This window comes from Xenopus tropicalis, chromosome 3 (genome assembly GCF_000004195.4).
Source record: "Xenopus tropicalis strain Nigerian chromosome 3, UCB_Xtro_10.0, whole genome shotgun sequence".
Lineage (NCBI taxonomy): Eukaryota > Metazoa > Chordata > Amphibia > Anura > Pipidae > Xenopus > Xenopus tropicalis.
This window is the reverse complement of record NC_030679.2, coordinates 125,932,792-125,955,766: the sequence shown is the minus strand read 5'-3', so window position 1 is coordinate 125,955,766 and position 22,975 is coordinate 125,932,792. Positions and strand designations below refer to the sequence as shown.

At 42.9% G+C, this 22,975-nt stretch overlaps 2 protein-coding genes across 3 annotated transcripts; both read right to left on the bottom strand.

Moving 5' to 3' along the window:
• Positions 1 to 392: 392 nt before the first annotated feature.
• Positions 393 to 9,704, bottom strand: ckap2l (cytoskeleton associated protein 2 like). The gene is made up of 9 exons (XM_002932545.5): positions 9,404 to 9,704; positions 7,539 to 7,608; positions 6,931 to 6,991; positions 4,726 to 5,957; positions 4,039 to 4,240; positions 3,738 to 3,893; positions 2,720 to 2,783; positions 2,069 to 2,225; positions 393 to 1,891 (listed from the first exon to the last, which is right to left on the bottom strand). Exons 1-9 carry the CDS (start codon positions 9,522 to 9,524, stop codon positions 1,630 to 1,632), a joined length of 2,325 nt encoding a protein of 774 aa, XP_002932591.2. The 5' UTR covers positions 9,525 to 9,704; the 3' UTR covers positions 393 to 1,629.
• Positions 9,705 to 11,788: 2,084 nt separating this feature from the next.
• On the bottom strand, positions 11,789 to 19,787 carry LOC105946938 (interleukin-1 beta-like). Of its 2 annotated transcripts, XM_031899284.1 has the most exons (7): positions 19,716 to 19,787; positions 19,537 to 19,637; positions 18,209 to 18,314; positions 16,014 to 16,145; positions 14,470 to 14,625; positions 13,349 to 13,470; positions 11,789 to 13,242 (listed from the first exon to the last, which is right to left on the bottom strand). In XM_031899284.1, exons 2-7 carry the CDS (start codon positions 19,627 to 19,629, stop codon positions 13,039 to 13,041), a joined length of 813 nt encoding a protein of 270 aa, XP_031755144.1. In that variant the 5' UTR covers positions 19,630 to 19,637; positions 19,716 to 19,787; the 3' UTR covers positions 11,789 to 13,038. The 2 variants fall into 2 exon arrangements, with proteins under 2 accessions (XP_031755144.1, XP_031755145.1); XM_031899285.1 differs by lacking the exon at positions 19,716 to 19,787 and having other exon boundaries at positions 19,537 to 19,683.
• Positions 19,788 to 22,975: the final 3,188 nt, after the last annotated feature.

The window sequence follows — 22,975 nt, the reverse complement described above, 5'->3', positions numbered from 1 at the left end:
GGAAGGAAGATGAATAATAAGATTGTAAAAAAAAAAAGACAGCACCAAAATAGGTCAATCTACATACTATAAGGATATTGAAGAGTGAACTACCTGTTAAAGTAGATATCTACAGTTAGTAGGCTAACCCAACCAACCCAAGCATACTTCCCACAGCATCCCCTACATAGTGTCTTCTGCTCTAATATATAATGTTGCTTGATGCTATGAGAAAATGTAACCCCTGCAGTTGTTCAGTCAATACCTGATTTACTTGAAAGGATCCAATGTTGTTGTCCATTATTCATACTCTTCATTTACTGCAATTACCTTGTATTTTTTTTAAGCCTGTGTATATTTACATTCTTAGAGCTTTTGAAAAACTCTGTCATTTTAAACAAAAAATAAAACCATTTTAAACAAAAAGTATTTTATTTAAATATTTTCATTAAAAATATTATATATATTAGAAACTATACATATATTTAAAGACTGTAATGTATATAGTAAAACATCAAATGGCCTCTATATATCCAGCCCTAAATAAAAAATGGGCCTACAGCAAAGCGGAGAATAAACGGTTTGTTAGAACTAAAATTAAGGAAACAGATTTACAAACAAGGAAATGAGTAAAATTTTACTTGTTTCCATTAGTTCTTCATCAGAAAATGATATCCAGAAACAACATGATGATTAGCTCGTGTGAAGGCATTTTTCCATTGCTACCAAGGTTAGGGAAGCAAACCCTTTTTCCAAGTTTGTATAGAAAGGCCATATTTGGCAGGGCCACATCCAGTCAGAGCTTCCCTGCAGTACTGGCTAGAGTAAGAACATGTACAATGAAAGTCAAACTGATTTTATCTTTTGGTATGCATGATCCTGGTTGGCAATCATAGCAATGGAAGTTCTACATGGTGGCCAGCCCTGCTGGTATGGGGGGAAGTTATGTTGGGGCCATTTTGGGAGCCTGCTGGTCTTTGTGTTGATCATACTTTATTTCTAGTTTAAAATATCATAATTGTGCCCTGTACATATTTCCACTTCATGAAATCTAAATGATTCCACTATAAACACTGTAGAGTTAACATGGCTGTAAACGTGCAAAACACCTTAAGAGGTTACAATTGTCCTCTAGAAGAAAAGGGATAGCCCTGGTTGGAAACAGACTTTTCTCATGCTTGGGCTTCCCAGTGACCCAATGGGGCACCTATATACCCTAATAAAGACTAATAGATAGTCCAATAAGGATAGACCAATAGGTCAGACACCCATCCAAACTTGCAAAGTTCCTTCAGGCTGATATGGGAATAGGCTTTCTGATTCCAAAGGTTCCTTGAGGTAGCCAATAACCTCATATTTCCTTTGATATTAAAGAAATATGGCACTTTTAGATCATGTCACATAGACCTGCTGCTTTTCATTAAGGTATGCAAGCAAATGGTGCAAGGATAAAATCACCTGGAAAAGGTACTAGTAAAACGTGGCTACTGACCTCTCTCTTAGCAAAGCACTTATATTACAACATGCATCCCTATGTCTGTTTGTACAGGTTCTTGCATTGATGTGCACATAGGCTTGCTGTGAGGAATGCAGGGTACCAATACTAAGCAGTGACACAGCTTTTCTGCATGATAATTAATGTGCTACTGGCTATGAAGGACCACCTTCAGGTTTATTTGTGGTACTTTGTTTTATCATGTCCAGAATGTCCATATGTGTCTTCTCTGGGAAGGCTTCATTTCCAGCATAGAGGAAGCACTCTGTGTCCGCCATTTCCAAAAGTTCCCCTAAAGATGCCACCACTGTATTGTGCTCCTGCAGGACAAAAGAGCGGCGAGATGTAGCCTGGTTGATCCTCAATGACCTTCTTACTGGAGTTAAAGTTTTCCACTCTGGTCCTCCTTCCTTTTTGCTGTGCAACCAAACAGGAAGTCAAACTAATATAAAGATTTTATAACTGCATATTGTTTGTTCTTACAAAGTGTATTGCTACAGAAACTATAAGCTTTCTTAAAGCCTTAAAAAATCCACTTACAAAAAGTACCTCCTAAACATACAGAGAATGTCAAGGTTGGCACATTAGCATTACCTGGATAGAGTTGCAACCTGGAACTTGACTGCAGAACCTTGGCAACTTCTGCACCGCTCTGCACAGGGCATCCTCAGAGATTTCACTGCATTCCATACTGGACTGGCTGGGCTACTCAGGTAACCAGAAACAGGGTTCTGGCTCTGCAAGGGCTCGTCTATATATGAAAAATAATACATTTTAGGCACAGTGCAAAATGAATTAAAAAGCAGGATTGTTTTAAAGGAGAAGGAAAGACAAAGTCACTTGGGGGTGCCAAAATGTTAGGCACCCCCAAAGTGATTTTAATTGCCTACCTTTTACCCCGGCTGGTGCCCCTGTACAGAGAGAACAGCACCAGCCCGGGGTTCCTGCAGCGCTTCCTCCTTCCTGGTTCCCTGCGGCGTTCATGTGCAGTAGAGTGAAAAGCTAAAATTTAACAGAAAAGTCGGCTTTTCACTATACTGCGCATGCACCGACCGCTGGCATTTTCGGAAAGGGAAGCAGGAAGAAGGAAGCGATGCACTCCAGGTAGGTGCTGTTTTCTCCGCACAGGGGCACGAGGTAAGCGATTAAAGTCACTTGGGGGTGCCTAACATTTTGGCACCCCCATGTGACTTTGCCTTTCCTTCTCCTTTAAACATCCCAATGTACCAAAACTTCTCAAAGTACCTTTTCTTTTCTTCGATGTGTTCCTCATAAGTTCAAATATAAGCTCTCTCAGCTCTGCAATTGGCTGCAAAACAACTTGTTATATTACATAAATGCATTTTTTTGATTGGAACAATCATGTGCAAGAAAACAGACAAAAATATAATGTACCCCACCCTGGGTTTCAGCAATCTGACAAGGACCTCATGAGCATCCACTTATACAGGGGTAGGGAACCTATGGCTCGGGAGCCAGATGTGGCTCTTTTGATGGCTGCATCTGGCTTGCTGCCAAATTTTAATAAAAAAAATTAACGGGGGTGTGGCTGGAGCTCGGTGGATAGAAGCAGTGTTCTAAGCCTTAGAACACGTCTTCTATCCACTGAGCGCAGGCCACGCCCTCCTCCACATCAGGCATCCTTGGCCCCCACCCTACCTTGCCTCTGCGCTTGGCGGATAAAAGACGTGTACTAAGCCTTTATTAACATTTATTTATAAAGCGCCAACATATCCCGCAGCGCTGTACAATAAGTGGGTTTCATACATTGGACATACAGAGTAACATATAAAGCAATCAATAACCGATACAAGAGGTGAATAGGGCCCTGCCCAAAAGAGCTTACAATCTTAGAACACTGCTTCTATCCGCCAAGCGCAGGCCACACCCTCCTCTGCATCGCATCCGACATCCTTGGGACCCACCCTACCTTGCCCCATAGCATCCACAGCCAAGCATATTGTATGGCTCTCACGGAATTATATTTTAAAATATGTGGTGTTTATGGCTCTCTCAGCCAAAATAGTTCCTGACCCCTGCACTAATAAGTAAATGCTACTAATCCATAAATCATGTCCAAGACCAAGCTCACTATTCCAGTTACTATTAGCATGAATTTACAAAGTGCCAATAAATTCTGTAGCTTTGTACAATAAATAACCGTCTGCAGATTTCATTTAAAAAAAAAAAAAAAAAAAAAAAACAACTGGTGAAGTGGGCCTTCAAAAAAGAGCTTACAAACTAAAAATGATGTTAGACTCACCTTAGCTCCGGATTGTACAGCTTGCTCATACAGTCCAACAACATCAAAGGTACCCTCCCGTTCCAACAGCTTGGCTTTACACACCCAGAATTTGGCAAACTTCTCTGCCTTGGGCACCATGGAAAGAATAGCATTAACTGCTTCTGATGCAGCCCCCTTTAATAGGTGAAAAAAAAACTGTAGTTTAGAGATCTAGGCTCCATACCCTGTATCAAAAACCCAAAAGTATCATCTGTGCTCACTGGTAATTCTGTACCAACCATAAATGCCATGTTTGTACCCTCATAGCCGGGACTCATACCTTATCAATGAGCTCCAGGCACTCATTAAGCGTGCCATTGATTTTCTTGGACAGAAAAATTATGTCCTCCTCTTCCTCTATTCCATCCCACTGGGAACAAGTTGCAGTTGTTTTTCTTTTCATTGGCTTTTTTGTTGGCAAAATCATTGGTGGGCGCTTGTAGGTCTTCCCCTTGGAGCTTAGCCACTCTTCCAGCTTTTTCCTAATAAGTTGAAAGGAAACATCTTTGCAATTTTGGTGCAAGGATGGGAAAATAATCCTATTGTGTCACAGTGACGTTAAAGTCCTAAAAAGTCTAGACGCCCCCCCCCGAGTCACGTTTAACTCTCCAAGGAATTTTTTTTTCGGCCCCTCCCTGTCTATGGGCTCCATTAACCACTGTTTAAAACATTTTGATGGAATTAAGGTTTCAGACATGGGCCTGGTAGATGACAAACCACAACACAAAAAAAAAAATCTGACAGCACTGAATGAATAGATCAATAATAGTGGATTCAATACTGGGGACAGCGCCACATAAATACTGAAATCATAAATATGCCACCCCCCCTTTTTTATTTTTAAAATAACCTCCCCTCCCAATTCACATGGAGCAGCCCTGTGGGCCTTGTCTTTAATTCACCTTAATTTCTTAGGTGTTAAAGTTCAATACAGTTAGATAAGATAATAGAGAAAAAAACAACTTACTTGCGATCCTCAGTAGCCATGTGTGGTGTTCCATGCTGCCCGTTTATGCCATTGCTGTTTACACCCAACTGTGCATTCATAGAACTGGCAGCAGTTAGTTCCTTTGTTTTTTCTACTGGCTTCCTGTACTCTGTGGAAGTATCTGCCATTGCCCTATTCTGTTGTTTTACATTAGGGTTATTGGAAGTTGCAATGTCTCTGTCCTGGTGCTGTGGTGGCTTTGTGCTACAGGCAGAAAACTCTGCAGTCTGATGTCCTGATGACTGTACTCTGCTAAATGCTGTACTGGATACAATATCCTTCACGTGCTTAGGCTGCTGTTGCCCGTTTGGCATTGCAGATGACGCTCCATACTTACATGTGGCTTGTTTAAGCCCACTATGCATGGGTTTTTCATTCTTAGTTACAACAGAAGCAGTTGGCATGTTTTGGCTTTTGACATCTTGTTTTTGCTTTAGGCAAATAGCGCTATTTTGGGAAACACTAGCCCTCGAGGTTAAGGACCTCCTTAGTCCATGTTGCACTGCAGAATTTCTGCAGTGAGACACTGGCTGCTTTGCCTTAGAATACAAATGTGTTTTCCTAGTACAATAAAGAGTTTTTCCCAATGGCCTTTGCGTAACTGATCCACAAGGGGCAGTTTTATGGATAACTGTAGGATGATGTATCCGAGTTGTGCTTTCTTGTAATTTTACAGACATGTCGCAAGTTCCTGCTTGAGTTCTCCATCTCTCTTTGTTGCCAGCTGTAGGTCCCACATCAGTATTATTAATAACCCCTTGTAGCTGCTGTGTTTCTATCTGTTTATCTCCAGCCACCTCTCCCTCATGAAATACATCCTCCTTTATCTTCTCACAGTCAATACCATTCTCTTGGCCTTCTGCTTCACTTCCTAGGTCTCTTCTGCCATTTGGCTCGGCTCCATTATTCACGCAACCCTGAGCACAAGAAGCAGCTTTTTCCTGACCAGTTTCCTGGGTTGTTTGATTTGGGCCAAAGCAAGATACATTTATATTGTCAGTCTGTGTGTCAGGCTCTCTCTCTTGCAGTGGGTTGTTGTTAATCCCTGAAGCATTCCTGGGTTTGGCAGTAACAGACACAGTCGCCCTGTTGTGCACTCTTGGTTGTGCGCTGCTGGATCTCTGCTGTACAAAGAAATGGCTTGGGGCCCTGGGCTTGTTTTCTTGGGAAACTGCTTTAGCATTTGTAACATTCTTCCCTCGCTTGCACACCTAGATGTAGAAGATAATGCCAGATATACACATCTATCATTTAAAATGTCATACCCGACATAAAAGCACAAATTAAAGAAATATGCTGTACTGTTATTGCAACTAAATTTGCAGTATCTAGCATAAATAAATTTAAAGCAACTGGACTTGTTTGTTCAACTGAAGAAGCTGCTCGGATGAGTAGTGAAACGTCTTCAATGATTACCAAACAAGTCCAGTTGCTTTAAATTTATTTATACTAGATATACCATGACCTGGATGAATGAAAATCTTCATAGACATAAATTTGCAGTGTTACTGTCTCTTTAAAGGAGAAGGAAACGCTAAGTCACTTGGGGGTACCAAAATGTTAGGCACCCCCAAGTGACTTAGATCGCTTACCTTTTACCCCGGGCTGGTGCCCCTGTACGAAGAGAACAGCACCAGCCCGGGGTAGCAGCGAACGCTTCCTACTTCCTATTCGCATGCGCGCACATGCGCAGTAGAGTGAATAGTGGAACTTAAACAAGAAAGTCGGCTTTTTACTCTACTGCGCATGCGTCGGCCCACGGATTTCGCCAGCAGAAGAAAAAGGAAGCGCTCACTACAAGTACCCTGGGCTGGTGCTTTTTTCTCCTAACAGGGGTAAGCGATCTAAGTCACTTGGGGGTGCCTAACATTTTGGCACCCCCAAGTGACTTAGCCTTTCCTTCTCCTTTAAACATGCCCTTTCCACTAGTCATTGCTCCTAATACTAGTAATAGAAAGTACCATCTCTGACATACATAGAGCTTCAGCACCAAGGTTTGCCTGCCATTGCTCCACATTCATCCAGTAGTTGGCTTTTTACTCAACAGCATTGGGCAATGACGGACAGGGCAGGTTTATACAGAACTTATTCTGGAAACTTTCAGTTGCATAAAAACAGAGACAAAACTATAGAATATATACAAAAGCAGACAATTATAAGTGAAAGTGTTTCCCATGTGCTTACCACTGGTAGCTTAGGGCGACAGGATGGTTTCTGACTGTTTGTACAGTCTTTCAGGTAGGGCCTATGTAAAAAAAAAAAAAAGTTCCAATAACTATAATGAATGTGTCAGTATTACTAGACATGTAGCACAAAATTTTTTTATAATAAAACCAACCCGATCTACTTAAAAATTCAAACAAATATACCCCAAAGGCTCACTTAATCTACACAGGGTTAAGAACGGTGTAAGCAGATCTCGTGGTTTGCTCAGCGTGTAGGACGGTGTCAGAGGACTGTAGATCAATATGTAGGTTCCGGTTCGTTTGCTCGCACTATCCCTGCCTAGCATTGTCTCGTCCTACAACTCCAGTACTCCCCCACCGGCCCACACCTCCCGCACACGCTCAAATCAATCCACCGCCCAATCCCTACTTAACCCAACCAATACTGAGGCAGAGAAGGGCCACCTCCATAGGTCATGCTAGGTATTCCAAGCCTACTGAAGGATTTGGCTACCCCCTATTTTGGCTGCTACAACAAATAGGCCAATATGCCTGAGGGAATCCAGACATTTCAGTTAATTTTTTGACTAAGGCACATCCCATTGGTCATCAATAAAAGAAACTCACTTTGTGTTCGTTAGAGGTTTCAGTTTTCCTTTGGCTGCCAGATACTCCTGCAACTGTCTCCGCCGTTCATCTGTAGGAGGCAAAGTAACATAACATAAAAACCTATAGAAATTTACAATACCTAGTAGAGTTATTCATGAAAACGTCTGCTCTTCTCAGCAGCTTCTTCAGTTCAACTAAGTGGTAAGAAATGTAAATCCAATCACAGTGGTTCCATTTAAAGGGGTGGTTCACCATTACGTTGACTTTTAGTAAGTTATAGAATGGCCAATTCTAATCAACTTTTCAATTGGTCTTCATTGTTTATTTCTAATAGTTTTTTTTATTATTATTATTATTTGCCTTCTTCTTCAAACTCTTTGCAGCTTTAAAATAGGGGTCACTGACCCCAGCTGCCAAAAAACTATTGTTCGGTGAGGCTACAAATGTATTGTTACTTTTTATTACTTATCTTTCTATTCAGCCCCTCTACTATTTATATTAGTCACTCTCAAATCACTCCCTGGTTACTAAGGTAAACTGGACCTTAGCAACAGTTGAAATTCCAGACTGGAGAGCTGCAGAACAAAAAGTAAAATAATTAAAAAGTGAAATAAAAACAAATAAAAGATGAAGAGCAATTGCAAATTATCTCAGAGTAGCAGTCTCTACATCATACTAAAAATGAATTTAAAGGTGAACAACCCCTTTATCTTATTCAGTTAGGTGTTGGCAATCTGTGGGTTCTGGCAAATGCCACAGGGGCTACTGTAAGGTGCCATAGGCATAGACAGACACTATTTATTGGGCTGGTGGGGTTCATTTTTCAATGTACATGACTGGATATCTGAATTGTTGTGTAAGGATATCATAAGCGGCCACCTTTACACCTCTTTCAAACCATTTGTCTGCTCTGTCCAAAATGTGCACAGCCTGGCTATGGCCCCCCAGTCTTGGCTAAAGGTGGCCACACACGTGGCGATTTGCGATCTTGCGACCATTGGTCGCACGAAAGATTGTACAATCAGCCACAAACCGTTCAGGGCCAAAACGGCAGATAAGGAGGCAGAAACAATAGGATTTCTACCGCCTTCTGCCGATTCAGCGCTGAAGGCAGATTTTGGTCAGGCGCCTTCTATGGCGCCCGATCGGTGAGTCAACCAATATCAGCAGGTTCCTGCGATATCGGTCGACTCGCCGACTTGCCATACACACACATTGTACGAAACGAGGTTTCATACGATATTGGTGCGTGTATGGCCAGCTTTACTTGTGTGAACCTTAAAGGTATAGGACTGTGTAGCTATACAGGAGAACAGGTTCATTACCCTCAAAGTTATATATAATAATTGTGGAAGCCCCAGATGACAGGAGGGATATCCCATCTAAACAGGTGTGCCCAGGCAGGATCAGGGAAGGAAGGGAGAAGGGAACGCTATTATACCGGGATACCTCTGAATTGTACAGGGTGGGCCATTTATATGGACACACCTTAACATAATGGGAATCCATTCCCAATATGTTAAGGTGTATCCATATAAATGGCCCACCCTGTACATTGAATGTTATGGTATTCCTAACCAATCGGCTCAATCGTTTCAAAAACGAAGGATATGATAGGTTAGAAATCATCTAAGCCAAGGTGGTTTAATGGAGAGTTTCGGGTCTTTTATCCTCTCCCCATGTATCCCCCCCCCCCTCCTCCATTCGCACTCTGTCGCATTCTTCCCCCTTTATACAATTCGGGAATGCTCTGGTGTCGCAACAAGTTTATACCGAATGCATACATGGATTTAACCCGTGTGTCCTGCCGATAGCAGCGAAGTCCTGCGCCTGACTACACCTAGTTCCGCCCCTGACAGCAAAGTCCTACTGCGTTAACTCACCTACTGCGTTTAAAGATTTTTGCTTTTCCATGTCAGTTCCACCAGCTCCCTGCTTTGCTCGCAGTGATAGGCGCCCTTTTCGAACTAACCAATCAGCGTTCTCGCTTCCCCTCATTGTCATCACCGGTAAGAGCTGCGCAATGATTGGTTTACAGCCGTCAAACTAGTTTTGTCTTCAGAGATATGTTTGGATGTTTTAGCAACTCTCGATGTGTATGATTGGACACCGGGCTGTAACAGGTGTGGCGTCTTAAAGAAACAGATCAATCGCTTGGGGAAAGATTTAATTCAGTCAGGGTTGGTGGGTTTTCCGCCAAATTGGGCTACTAATTTAAAGGCCAGGCTGGTTTCCAAAGTATAAACCCGCCAAGGTACACATTTGGGCTGGTCTTTGGAGCCTTGCCGGGTTTGTAGTTTTGAAACAAGCCAAAGTTTTTTTCTTCTGACATGCCTATCCCAGCGCATGCTGGGTAATGTAGTTTGTATCTTACTATTAGCCTACAACTAAGATTAATATGAAACTACAATACCCAGCATGCAATTATAGACAGAAGCTCCCTTTTTTATTCCTCTGTACTGAACCTGAGGCAGCAAAACTACTATAACCTGCATGGACTGTGCGGCAAGGAAACAGTTGTCCCATTAACTGGGGGGCGCAGGGCATGGATAGTTATTATATGCTTTAAAATGGCATGTTTTTTTTTAGAACACTTTTTTTCATTGAGCATATTAGGCTATTTTGGGCTATTTTTAAAGTGGCTTTTGGCTGGTTGTGGGCTTGTGTTAGAACTGACTTTGGCTGGTTTGGAAAAATATATCTGGCAACTCTGATTTCAGTTTTCTTTTGCCTTAGTAAAGAAGGGAGGGCAGTTGTTGCGGTCAGTTAGTTAGTCAGATTAGTAGTCTGTGGTATAGGAATTGGCAAGCAGGTTAAATTTTTTTTATGTGATAATATAGTGAAGGTTATTACATGACAAATAATGAAGTACGGACGCGGTGGGTCGGTGCATGAGGTGATATTGGTAGAATACTGTTTATTTGAAACTAATGGGTAGTGATATGCCTTGGCCTAGATCGGGCTTAGTAACGCCAATAAACTGGGGAGACCGTTTTTAAAGGAGACATATCCTATAAAAATTAAGAATGTACCAGAGAATTATACTCCTCTAGATATAGAAGAAATGTGCTTAAAAAAGTTGTATTTCAGACTGATTTATTGAGAAATTCCACTATAACCCCACTAGTCCTGCCCATCTGTTCCACTTCCTGCTGGCTGAATACTCTGGATGTGCTGGGGAGCCGGCGACCCTCCGTACACTGCACTGTAGGATAGGAACCAATCGGCAGCTAGGCTGACCTGATAGGGAACTGAAGCCAGTCTGTGCTTGTGTGAGTGCAGGGCTGTGATTGGCTCTCCCCCTCCTACTGTGCTTCTGGCAGGGACTGTTAGGACACGCCCACTCTCCATTTCAAACTCGGACAGAGAACTGATAGGATCTATAGGGAGCCCCAATAAAGGGGCCATTGTTACAGATAGGATTCATTTTTAGCCCAAAGTGAAACCAGCACCTTATATTATTCATAATTGCCTACAAAATTAGGGTTTACCCATTTATCCTATATGTCCCCTTTAATGACATTTAGTAGTCAGTTAGTGCCCCACTATGCCCCTCACATGATGCCTTCTGTCCCCATAGAAGTCGCAGGTTCCCTAGCCTCTAAAGTTAGCCCCCTGATGTTATGCAAGGTAATGGGAGAAATGTAAATGCCTCTGTTGATAGAAAGGAATGGTTTGAGCCTCGTATTTCCGCCTGGTCATGTCACTGCCCCAACCAAATGTGGGCCCTTCTGCATGAAGCTCTCAGTAAAACTAGATGTGGTTGGACCCAACAGCCCTAGCTGGCTGGAGAGTGCTGGAAAGGTTTGTTGGTAGGGTGTCAGCACTAACATTCTCATTGCTGCTTGGGGAAAGTTTCCCACCTTCCCTGATTGGCACAGACAACACAGGTTGTTAACCTATGCTGGCTGCAAAACCCGACATCCAAACTCAGTGAGAGGGTTAAATGACTATATGAAAATGTGATTGTCCAATAGAATGACCTCATAATATTGTCAAAATATGAATTACATTTTATTTACCAATAGTACACATTCAAGTAATCAAAGATACTATATGTATGTATATATAATTTTATTTAAATAGCGTTATTTATGTACACAGCTCTGTACAACACAACAATAAATAAATAAATAAATAGGGGGTCAGTACAATAATAGATCAATAAATACACAGTACAATTATAAATACAAATTAATAAATACAAAGTACAGTCAAGCTTACAATCTAAGTGGGAGGGTAACTTACAGACACTCATAGAAGGGTATTTAGTGCTGCAGGTTACAGTGGGTGACACTAAAATATAAGTGCCAGTTCCCAGTTCAGGTGCTATACGAGTGCTCCAATAGGTAGTCCTTGAATTTAGTTCTGAAGAGACTGATGGAGGAATTCAGGGATGGCATTGCAAACGTAAGGAGCAGCAAGGCAGAAGGGATTAAGATGGGAAATAGCAGTAGTGGTGGGGGGTGCAACCAAGAAGTTGTTCTGAGAAGAGCAGAGGAGTCGGCCAGGAACCTATGGAGGCACGAGAGATGTAGTGAGGAGCAGAGAAATGAAGGGCAGTGAAGGGGCCTGTACCCTCTTGAATGAGAGGAGGAGAATTCTGGCACCAGCATTTAATGTTTTTACAGTGGTTTTAATATGGTCAGAGAAGAGAGAGGAGTCAAAGATCACCGCCAGACAACAAGGTTGACAGGGTTAATGAGCATGCCATCAATCGAGATAGTAAAGGTGGAAGTATGACCAAGCTTAGGTGACAAGATGATCAGTTCATTTTTTGTTAGGTTCAGTTTGAGGCACCGTTGGGTCATCCAGTTGCAGATTGCAAGGAGGCAGTAGGGAACTGAGTCTCAGTTAATGGAGGGGTTGATAAATTTGGATATCATTCATATGTAATCCAAGCTAATGTAAGCTAATATTTCATAAAAATATTTTTTGTTTTGTTCAGACATAAATATTTATAACATAAAATTATAAATAACATATAAAAAATGCAAATAGAAATGATATATACTACATTATAATTACACAAATCCAGGTTAAAATTTCAACGATAAATAAACCTGCTTATCACTTTAAAACAGTGGGACCCCTGTACAGCTCTCCCCTGGTTCTTCCAAACTGCACAAAAGCAACTGATGAGAACAACACTGTCCCACCATATCTACCAGCCAAATGCAGAGCTATGAGCAAATTTAGAGAACTATTTTTGCTGCATCTGTGCATGTATAATTTCCTTTTCGACTGGTTTTCCCTGGCCATGCTACCAACTGAACTGTACTATGTGCCTTTGGCCACTAGGCCTTGCCCTCATTGCCTGTTTATTTTAGGAGATCATAACAGTGCAGGGAGTCTATTGGCCAGCTAGCCAAAGGAAACTTGTTTTCAGCCTGGAAAAGATAGTGGAAAAAACATATGTATTTGTTACCCATTAGTACTACTAAACTAAAACATCTAGCAGTACTTATATGAATCTAAGAATTGCAGTTCAGCAATAAAAGGGCTGGAAAACAGGAACCTAGATGCCGAAGAGTTGAAAATGTTTTATTCTTGATTCACTTTCAGACAGCTTGACTGTTTCCTCTTTAGTCGCAGTGCTGATGTAATACCCAGGAGCATCAGCAGATTCAAAAGTAACTGTGGACTCTGCAGAATTTTGGGCTTTTAGGAAAATAAAAGGTTTCAAATCCTTCTGGTTGAGGTCTTTGATGTTGCTGACTTCCTAAGAGCCGGGAACCCAAGAAAAGTGTGTGTAAGTATAATCATTGGTAAATGTGGCATAGAACATGGTGCTGTATACATTTAGAAATGGTCATGTTCATACAAACCTTCAAATGTAGTTCTTTTTCTTTACAACACAGGTACAGGTTCCTCCCCAACAGGCTTAAAGCGACAGGAATCTTGTTGGCTGGAACTGGTCTTGAAATGAATTGATCTATTTCTATCTTCTCTGGAAAAACAAAGCAAAACAATGTGGCCCGCTTGAAAATCATATGTATTTTCTAGACATTTACAGGTTTAATTAGATTTAATTAGGGCCAAAGTTGATTTTTTTAATTTAACTACCAACAGCGGGCACCAGAGATTTTACAGTTTTACTTACAAGTGGCTAAGGACATAAGGGCAGTTATGGTCAAATGTTAATTGGAGGCTTTTTCTACGTAAAGAGATTGTTCACCTTTGAGTTAACTTTTAGTATGATGTAGATAGTAATATTCTGAGACAGATTTAATTGGTTTGCATGTTTTATTATTTGTAGTTTTTTAATTATTTCAACTTTTGTTCTGCAGCTCTCCAGCTTCAGTTTCAGTTTCAGCAGCTATTTGGTTACTTGGATCCAAATAGCCTTAGCAACCAGCGTGTGGTTTGAATGAAAGACTGATATATGAGTAGGAGAGGCATGAATAGAAACAATTGTAGCCTCACAGAGCAATAGTTTTTTTGGCTGCCGGGGTCAGTGATCCCCATTTGAAAGCTAACAAGAGCTTAAAGAAGAAGAAGGCAAATAATTAAAAAACTATAACAAATAAATAATAAAGACCAGTTGAAAAGTTGCTTAGAATTGTTCATTCTATAACAAACTAAAAGTTAACTTAAAACTTGGCTGTTTGGTAAAGTAAACAAGGGACTTTGTGAAAAAAACAAAAAAAAAAATATTTTGTTAGTTAATTCCTTGTGTATATAGGTGTTTCTTACATCTGAGCTTTAAGGGCTACCCCCAGTGTAATGTAGTGTAATTAACAACAACTGTAGGGTCTCAGCCTTCCCATCACACCCGAAGTGGTGCCTGCCCAGTCAGCTGCTCATTTTGTTGGTAGTTATTGGGGTAGTGAGCACTGGGTTCTGCCTGGGCAGTTACCTGCTATTTATACCTACTTAAAAGCATCTGTGGTGCTGTAGCTTACTTCTCCAAACAAAAAACAATAAAAAGGCTTAATAAGGTACTTACCTGCTAACTTAATGTTATCCCCCTGTAATTGCTTGCCTATGAGTTGTACATTGTCACCAGATCTTTGTAACACAAAATGCTTGTTGTCTGTGTCCTTTATGCTGTATGTAACGGAATTTATAAGGTGAAACGTTGGTTCATCAGTAAGCGTGGCTTCTGAGGTGAGAAAAACATAACAGGAATTATTTTTTTTAAAGAATTGGTAAATTTAACATATATACTGTAGATATTAGACTGAAAAGGGCCTTTTTGCTCATAAGCATTTAAAACACAACAAAAGCAAAGACACAGCAGTTAACTTTTACAAAGGAGTTTTAGGTAGTGAAGTAGAAAAACTGTCCTCCCTGTGATACTTTGGTCATTGAACTATAAAATAAGCTAGACATGCACTGTAATGATCTGTGGTAAGGTTGCCAGACAAGTGGATCTCTGCTCAGTTTTGCCATCTAGATGTTGGGCTGATTCGATTGTCTGGCCCTCAGGCCATGTAATCAGATCATAATAGTAGCTCAAGCAAACCCATCTGCAAAGGACTGCATCATCTCACTGCTAAAATAAATCCCAAATATGTTGCCATTCGATCCCGTACACTTGGACTGGAGTGGCCACATCAGCAACTAATATTGGCCCACAATATTTGTGGCCTCTGGCACCCTAAAGGCTGCAGTGCAACAGCCCACCATTTTTTTTAGCATATTTAACAGGCAGTTTATTTGTATAGCAACTTAAAGGAAGGAGGTCATTTACCCAGGGACTGGGGTCAGATAAAGCAGCAAAATAATATTTTGCAATATGGTTTAATAATGAAAACATCACCATTAACACCTTGTATTTGGCATGCACACTAGCCCAAAGGCAGGCTATAGTCTCCCATTCTCTACCTTCCTCACCTTTTCAAATATTTCTGTTCTTTATCCATTTTTTAGAATATTCCATCTTCTACTTCCACACACACGCATAGCCCCCAACTTCCACCCCAGTTGCAGGCAATTGCTTTCTACCCTGTTATACTTGAACAGCCCACCATTTCTAATGAAAAAGCAGGGGCACTGCTGCCATTAGGTGAGTTTTCGTAACCGAGGAGGCAAATGGCACTGCTGCCATTAGGTGAGTTTTCGTAACCGAGGAGGCAAAAAAAAGCTCCCCCTAGTAACCTTTAGGAATCTCTATTTTAAACTGGAAATTTGACTTTTCTAGTACATGGAGCGCAATTGTGTTCCCTGTACTACCAATGTGGCCCCCCCTAGACCCCCACTGGCACTAATGTGGTGGAGCTGAGGGGGGCGGAATTGGGAAAGCTGTCTCAGGCGGCGTTTAAGATAGAATCACCCGTATAAATAATATATAACAAACATAGGGAGCCAGCACTCACACTACTTTGGAATACTTTGCCTGGGTGCAATAAGATGAATAAAATCCAATATGCAGGTACCGCTCACACAGGACTTAGAGGACTTTTGTTTATTGGAGTGAACAGACAACTGATGTTTCGGCTGCAACATCAGCCTTTGTCAAAGTTGAAATAATAGTAATATGTTCTTTACCTGTCGTCCTGACACTCTCTACATTGTCCTCTGTATCATTCACAGTTCTGAATTCAGGGAACCTGCCGTATGTGTATGCTGTTGTAGCCGTGCAGCAGATTTTGGATGTGCTGAAGGTAAGGTCATTTGAGACTAGAATAAATTAGCAGAGTTAGAATATATTGGCAAAGGGCACAATGGCACACGGGCCACATGCACTTTAAACCACACCCATATCGGCGCAAACATTTTTAAGAACATATCCACATTAATAGTGGTAGAAAGGATTTCACCCATCACTCATATGTGAAAAAGTTAATTAAGTCATATTAAGCCATTTCCCCTAAATCCATATACTATCTCCTTTAGTGTTGATAGTTTATCAACCCCCAGCAAATATTAATACACCTTAGGGACCATATAATAGCATATTTCCAAATTCTAACAAAACCCCTGCCAGGTTCACCTCCCACAGGCAGCATAGGGCAGGCAGAATATGGCACACATAGGCAGGGTAGGGCAGGCAGAGTATGGCACATACAGGCAGCATAGGGAAGGCAGAGTATGGCACACACAAGCAGCATAGGGCAGGCAGAGTATGACACGCACAGGCAGCATAGGGCAGGCAGAGTATGGCACACACAGGCAGGGTTGGGCAGGCACTGTATGTCACACACAGGCAGCATAGGGCAGGCAGAGTATGGCACACACAGGCAGCATAGGGCAGGCAGAATATGGCACATACAGGAAGCTTAGGGCAGGCAGAGTATGGCACACACAGGCAGCATAGGGCAGGCAGAGTATGGCACACACAGGCAGGATAGGACAAGCAGAGTATGGCACGCACAGGCAGGATAGGACAAGCAGAGTATGGCACGCACAGGCAGCATAGGGCAGGCAGAGTATGGCACACACAGGCAGGATAGATCTGAGGTGTAAACAAAACAGGGGCTTACAGGTGTAAACAATGCAAGCATTTACAGCCTGAATCTGAGGCATAAGGGTGAAGACACACAGGGTGATTAGTCACCCCAACAAAATTCTGTTGCGGTTACTAATCGCAGGGATTTAATGGGGGTAGGTTAATATATGCATTGCCATGGCCAATTGCGCATGTGCCAGTTTTTTAAAAAGTGGCTGTGATTAATCGCCTTAGGGGGCCAGTTAATCTCAGTACTGATACTATTTAAAACTAACACAAAGGTAAGCAGTCACAGCAACCAGACAGGTGGGGGACCGCACAGAGGGGGGCCGTGGGCCACCAGTTTGACAGCACTGGTCTAAACAATAGAGAAAAGCCTGGCCAATTATATATATATAGCTACTAAATGAAAAATATTTTGTTAATCTTAAAACAATGCGCAAAAATTTGATATTTCTATTATTTTCACACCTTAAAGAGGAAGGAAAGGCTAAGTCACTTGGGGGTGCTAAAATGTTAGGCATCCCCAAGTGACTTGAATCGCTTACCTCGTACCCCCGGCTGGTGCCCCTATTAGGAGAAAACTGCACCAGCCCGGGGTACCTGGGGTGATGCGCTTCCTCCTTCCGGCTTCGTTAAACCTTGACTGTGAGTCCGGCGCATGCGCAGTTGAGTGAAAAGGCCGACTTCTCTGTTAACGTTCGGCTTTTCACTCTACTGCGCATGCGCACGCGGCGAAGAAGGAAGGAAGAAGCGCTGCAGGTACCCCGGGCTGGTGCCCCTATTAGGAGAAAACTGCACCAGCCCGGGGCACCTGGGGCGATGCGCTTCCTCCTTCCAGCTTCGTTAAGCCTTTACTGTGAGTCCGGCGCATGCGCAGTAGAGTGAAAAGGCCGACTTCTCTGTTAAAGTTTGGCTTTTCACTCTATTGCGCATGCGCGCACAGTGAAGAAGGAAGGAAGAAGCGCTGCAGGTACCCCGGACTGGTGCTGTTCTCTCCGTACAGGGGCACCAGCCCGGGGTAAAAGGTAAGCGATTAAAGTCACTTGGGGGTGCCTAACATTTTGGCACCCCCAAGTGACTTAGCTTTTCCTTCTCCTTTAAGGGTCTTGACTTGACTTTCAGATGTGACTTGATAATTAATGCACTTTACTTAACTTTTTCCAACTGACTGCGCTTCCTTGCCATTTAATACATATTACACAGTAATGAGGTAAAAAAAAAAGACATGTGGCCATCAAGCTTAACCAGCCTAACTGTTAATTGGTGTTTATGATAAAATGGTATAGCTTACTCTTTATGTTTCTTGCTGCTGTCAGATTAAGAGCCACTTGCTTCCTGAAGGGTTTCTTCCACAGAGTTCTATTCCTGTTTGAAATCAAAGCTGCAGGGGGGAGATCCTGGTGCATAAAAAAAAACAATTCATATTTAGGGGCTGATTTACTAACCCACGAACGGGTCGAAATGAGTCCGATTGCGTTTTTTTCGTAAAGATCGGTATTTTGCGTTTTTTTCGTAAAGATCGGTATTTTGCGATTTTTTCGTATTTTTTCGGCGTCTTTACGAATTTTTCGTTACCAATACGATTTTTGCATAAAAACGCGAGTTTTTCGTAGCCATTACGAAAGTTGCGTAAAATCTTGCGATTTTTTGTAGCGTTAAAACTTACGCGAAAAGTTGCGCCTTTTTCGTAGCGTTAAAACTTAAAAGGTGCGAAGTTTCGCGTAAGTTTTAACGCTACGAAAAAAGCGCAACTTTGTGCGCAAGTTTTAACGCTACAAAAAATCGCAAGATTTTACGCAACTTTCGTAATGGCTACGAAAAACTCGCGTTTTTACGCAAAAATCGTATTGGTAACGAAAAATTCGTAAAGACGCCGAAAAAATCGCAAAACATACGAAAAAGTCGCAAAATGTTCGTTTTCAAGTCGGAACTTTTCCAATTCGGGTCGGATTCGTGGGTTAGTAAATCAGCCCCTCAGTATCCTATACAGCAGTGATCCCCAACCAGTGGCTCGTGATCAACATGTTGCTCACCAACCCCTTGGATGTTGCTCTCAGTGCCCCCAAACCGGGGAGTTATTTTTGAATTCCTGGCTTGGGGGCAAGTTTTGGTTGAATAAAAACAAGATTTACTACCAAATAAAGCCCCTGTAAGCTGATAGTGTGCATAGAGGCCCCTAATAGCCAATCTTAGCCCTTATTTGGCTTCTCTATGAACTTTTATGGTTCTTGTTTTGCTCTCCAAGTCTTTTTACATTTGACTGTGGCTCACGAGTAAGAAAAGTTGGGGACCCCTGCTATACAGTGATGGCACATTGAAGTGTTCCAAATCACCTCCAATCCCTGCTCCCTTACATGAAAATGCCAATGTAGGAGTTCTGCAAATTATTTTACTCTAAGCTATGTACTAGAATGTTTTAAGGTGAGAAAAAAAGCCTGTACTGACAGCAGTATCCCATAACACTTAACCATGGGCCCCTTCAGAGGGTGCTGGGTGCTGTAGTCCACTTCATCTACAGTGGGGAGGTTGCTCTTTTGTCAAATGTTCCATTTTTCCATGTTGCAAGAATATCTGGTTAAATTTACTTAAACACATATATAATAGCATAATGACATTTACCTTCATACTGTATGTGCAGCCCGTGTACCAGTCCTCCGCATGTTCCCTAAAAGTGCCTTTGAAGAAATCAGTACTCATTGGGATGGCTTCCATTGTTCTTTCTGATTTAAAGGAAATCTAATCAGTGTCAACCCAGAGAAGCAGTTAATATCTAGAATGGGATGATAAAGTATAGATACCTGTTACTGTATGTACTCAGACTGAATCAGAGAATTGTTCTTTGCATCTATTTCTGTGAGAGTAGTTTGTCTGTGCTGCTCAACAGGTTTTATACCCTGCAGAACAGAAGCCTTCCTCCTGTTTGCACAATTTAGTTAAACCCAATGGGTGAGCTTTAGCCTATAGGATAAACCCATGTAAATGGGACAAGCCCATGTAAATGGGACTTTTCTAGGAGCCTTAAGGAATTTCTTCCCAGGATCCTTATTTGCATACGTATGAGGCGGTCTCCTCAACCCTTTTAGCTTGTTCGTGAATCCACAATTTACTTGGAAATGCTTGTGCCTATAGAGCTGACAGGAACTGAGGGAGGAGCTGGGAAAAAAGGTGAATTACATAGTGTAATATGCACCCCCTTTTTTTTTACCAGCCAACCCCTATTCTTATGCCTAGATTATTCCACCTTTTCACTGCACTTTCCTCAAACCCCTCTGTCCTCACACTGTCAGTTCCTACATTTTCCTCTTCCTTCAGCCTTTTTTATTCAACTATTTTGAGGTGCATTGTCAGCGGGGGCCTCCGGGTGTAGTCAGGATCAAGGAGGAAGGCCGCTTCCAGCGAGTCCGAGCGAAGTACAGATGCGGGGTAATCCAATAGAGAGGTCAGGTTTCAGGCAAAGGTCACTTGAGGCAGGCAGCAAGGTTCAAGGTCAGGAACAGGCAATGGAACAGCAACAGGAAAAGCAGAGCAGACAATTAGAGACCCAGAAACACAATAGGAATATTGAGCTATACTCGGGCATTGAACCTGGGTCTCTGGCGTCCTTTTAAGTTTGAATTTGGCGCCATAGCGCGTGACGTCATCGCGCTGGCGTCCTTGCGCCCACGTGGAGCCCTGGGCACCGCCATCTTGGATTCGCCACGCTGAGAAGGAAGACGCCGCCGCACACCAGGAGCAGGTAGGAAGCGGCGATTCATGACAGTACCCCCCCCCCCACGGGGGGCCACTGGACCACCAGGCCGAGGCTTCTGAGGAAATTGACCATGGAACGCCTTCACAAGACGAGGAGCATGTACATCAGAATCTTTCTCCCAGGAGCATTCCTCAGGGCCGAATCCCTTCCATTGGACGAGGTATTGGAGTGATCCCCTGGAGAGCCTAGAATCTAGAATTTTCTCAACTTCGTACTCTTGCTGACCATCCACGAGGACGGCAGAAGGAGGGGACTGAGCAGAGGAGAAGTGATTGAACACTACTGGCTTCAACAAGGAAACGTGGAACACGTTAGGAATCCGCATCTCTGGGGGAAGTTGTAGACGGACAGCCACTGGATTGATCACTTCAGACGATCAGCGAAGGTCTTGTGTACCAGGGAACTCTTCTCCAAATTAGACTTGGTGGCAGCCCAGATAACAGACATGTGAGCCGCCAGGTCATCGGCAGCGGGAACTTCGGAGAGGAGAACATCTTGAGGGAAGGCCAAAGGATGTTTACCATACACCGATAAGAAAGGAGATCTTCCAGTGGAGGAGTGACTGGCATTGTTGTGAGCGAATTCCGTCCACGGGAGTAAATCCGACCAGTCGTCTTGGCAAAGGGAAACATGGTTTCGCAGGAATTGTTCAAGAGCTTGGTTTACACGCTCTGCTGCCCCATTGGTCTGAGGGTGATAGGCCGAGGAGAACTGAAGAGATACTCCCAGAGACTTGCACAAGGAGCGCCAAAATCTGGAAACAAACTGGGACCCTCTATCGGAGACAATTTCCACAGGAAAACCATGTAAACGAAAGATATGCTGTACGAAGAGATGAGCCAGTTCTACAGCCGAGGGGAGTTTCCTCAAGGGTATGAAGTGTGCCATCTTGCTGAAGCGGTCTATCACTACCCAAATGACAGTGTTACCACAGGAGGGCGGCAACTCCACAATAAAGTCCATACCCAAATGTGTCCATGGGCAAGAGGGTATTGGCAATGGATGCAGAAGACTGCAGGGTCGAGAGTGGCTGGCCTTAGTGGTGGCACATACAGTACAAACTGCGACAAAGTCTCGGACATCCTTGCGGATGGTCGGCCACCAAACTAGGCGTCGAAGAAGCTCAAGAGTTTTTTCAGAACCAGGGTGGCCGGCTTGTTTGGAAATATGAGTCTGCTGGAGAATGGGAAGGCGTAATTCAGGAGGTACAAATGACATTCCTATGGGAGTATCTGGAGGAGCGGCAGACTGGCAAAGCAAAATTTGTTCAGCGAATTGGGGCAATACAGTGGCAATGATCCTGGAAGGGGAAATGATAGGCTCTTGCTCTATAGGCAGACGATCCTCTGGGGAGAAACTTCGAGACAGGGCGTCTGCCTTCCGGTTCTTGGTCCCAGGACGATACGTCAGGACAAAATTGAAACGGGAGAAGAAAAGAGACCATCTCGCCTGACGGGGATTTTGTCTCTTGAGAGATTGTAGAAATTCTAAGTTCTTGTGATCAGTGTAGATCGTGACCGGATGAGATGCTCCCTCTAAGAGGTGTTGCCATTCTGCGAGGGCGAGTTTGACAGCCAGGAGTTCCCGATTCCCAATGTCGTAATTCTGCTCAGCGGAGGAAAACTTCTTGGAGAAGTATGCACATGGATGGAGCTTACCATCTGCAGAATGTCTCTGGGAAAGGATAGCACCTGCCCCTACATCAGAGGCATCGACTTCAATAAAGAAGGGTAGGTGAGGCTCGGGGTGCCGAAGAACAGAGGCAGAAATAAAGGCATCCTTCAGGGACTGGAAGGCTTCAAGGGCCACAGGAGGCCAACAATTGGGTCTCCCTCCTTTGCGGATGAGGGAAAGGATAGGAGAAATGCTGGAAGAAAAGCCTTTAATGAATTGGCGGTAATAGTTCGCAAATCCTATAAACCTCTGGATTGCTTTAGTACTCTGGGGAAGTGGCCACTTCTGGATAGCAGATACCTTGGCAGGATCCATTTCGAAGCCCCTAGACGAGATAATGTAGCCCAGAAAGGAGATCTTTGGTACTTCGAATCTGCATTTCTCCAACTTGGCGAAAAGAGAATTTTCTCTAAGGCGAGAAAGAGCTTCTTTGACTTGGGAGCGATGGGTTTCCAAATCTTGAGAGAAGATAAGGATGTCATCCAGATACACGACAACAGACTTCCCCAGGAGGTCCCGAAAAATATCGTTAACGAACTCCTGAAAGACGGCTGGAGCGTTGCAGAGGCCGAAGGGCATCACGAGGTACTCATAATGCCCATCACGGGTATTGAAAGCCGTCTTCCATTCATC

Coding starts and splice junctions, on each gene's coding strand:
- ckap2l (XM_002932545.5), bottom strand. CDS start 9,524: ATGACAATGAGGGGAAGCGAGAACGCTGATTGGTTAGTTCGAAAAGGG. Junction 7,609..9,403: donor AAAATCTTTAAACGCAGTAG/GTGAGTTAACGC, acceptor TGCCTCCTACAG/ATGAACGGCGGAGACAGTTG. Junction 4,241..4,725: donor ATGGCTACTGAGGATCGCAA/GTAAGTTGTTTT, acceptor TCAACTTATTAG/GAAAAAGCTGGAAGAGTGGC.
- LOC105946938 (XM_031899284.1), bottom strand. CDS start 19,629: ATGGAAGCCATCCCAATGAGTACTGATTTCTTCAAAGGCACTTTTAGG. Junction 16,146..18,208: donor AGCAGCAAGAAACATAAAGA/GTAAGCTATACC, acceptor AATTTATTCTAG/TCTCAAATGACCTTACCTTC. Junction 14,626..16,013: donor AGAGAGTGTCAGGACGACAG/GTAAAGAACATA, acceptor TTCTCACCTCAG/AAGCCACGCTTACTGATGAA.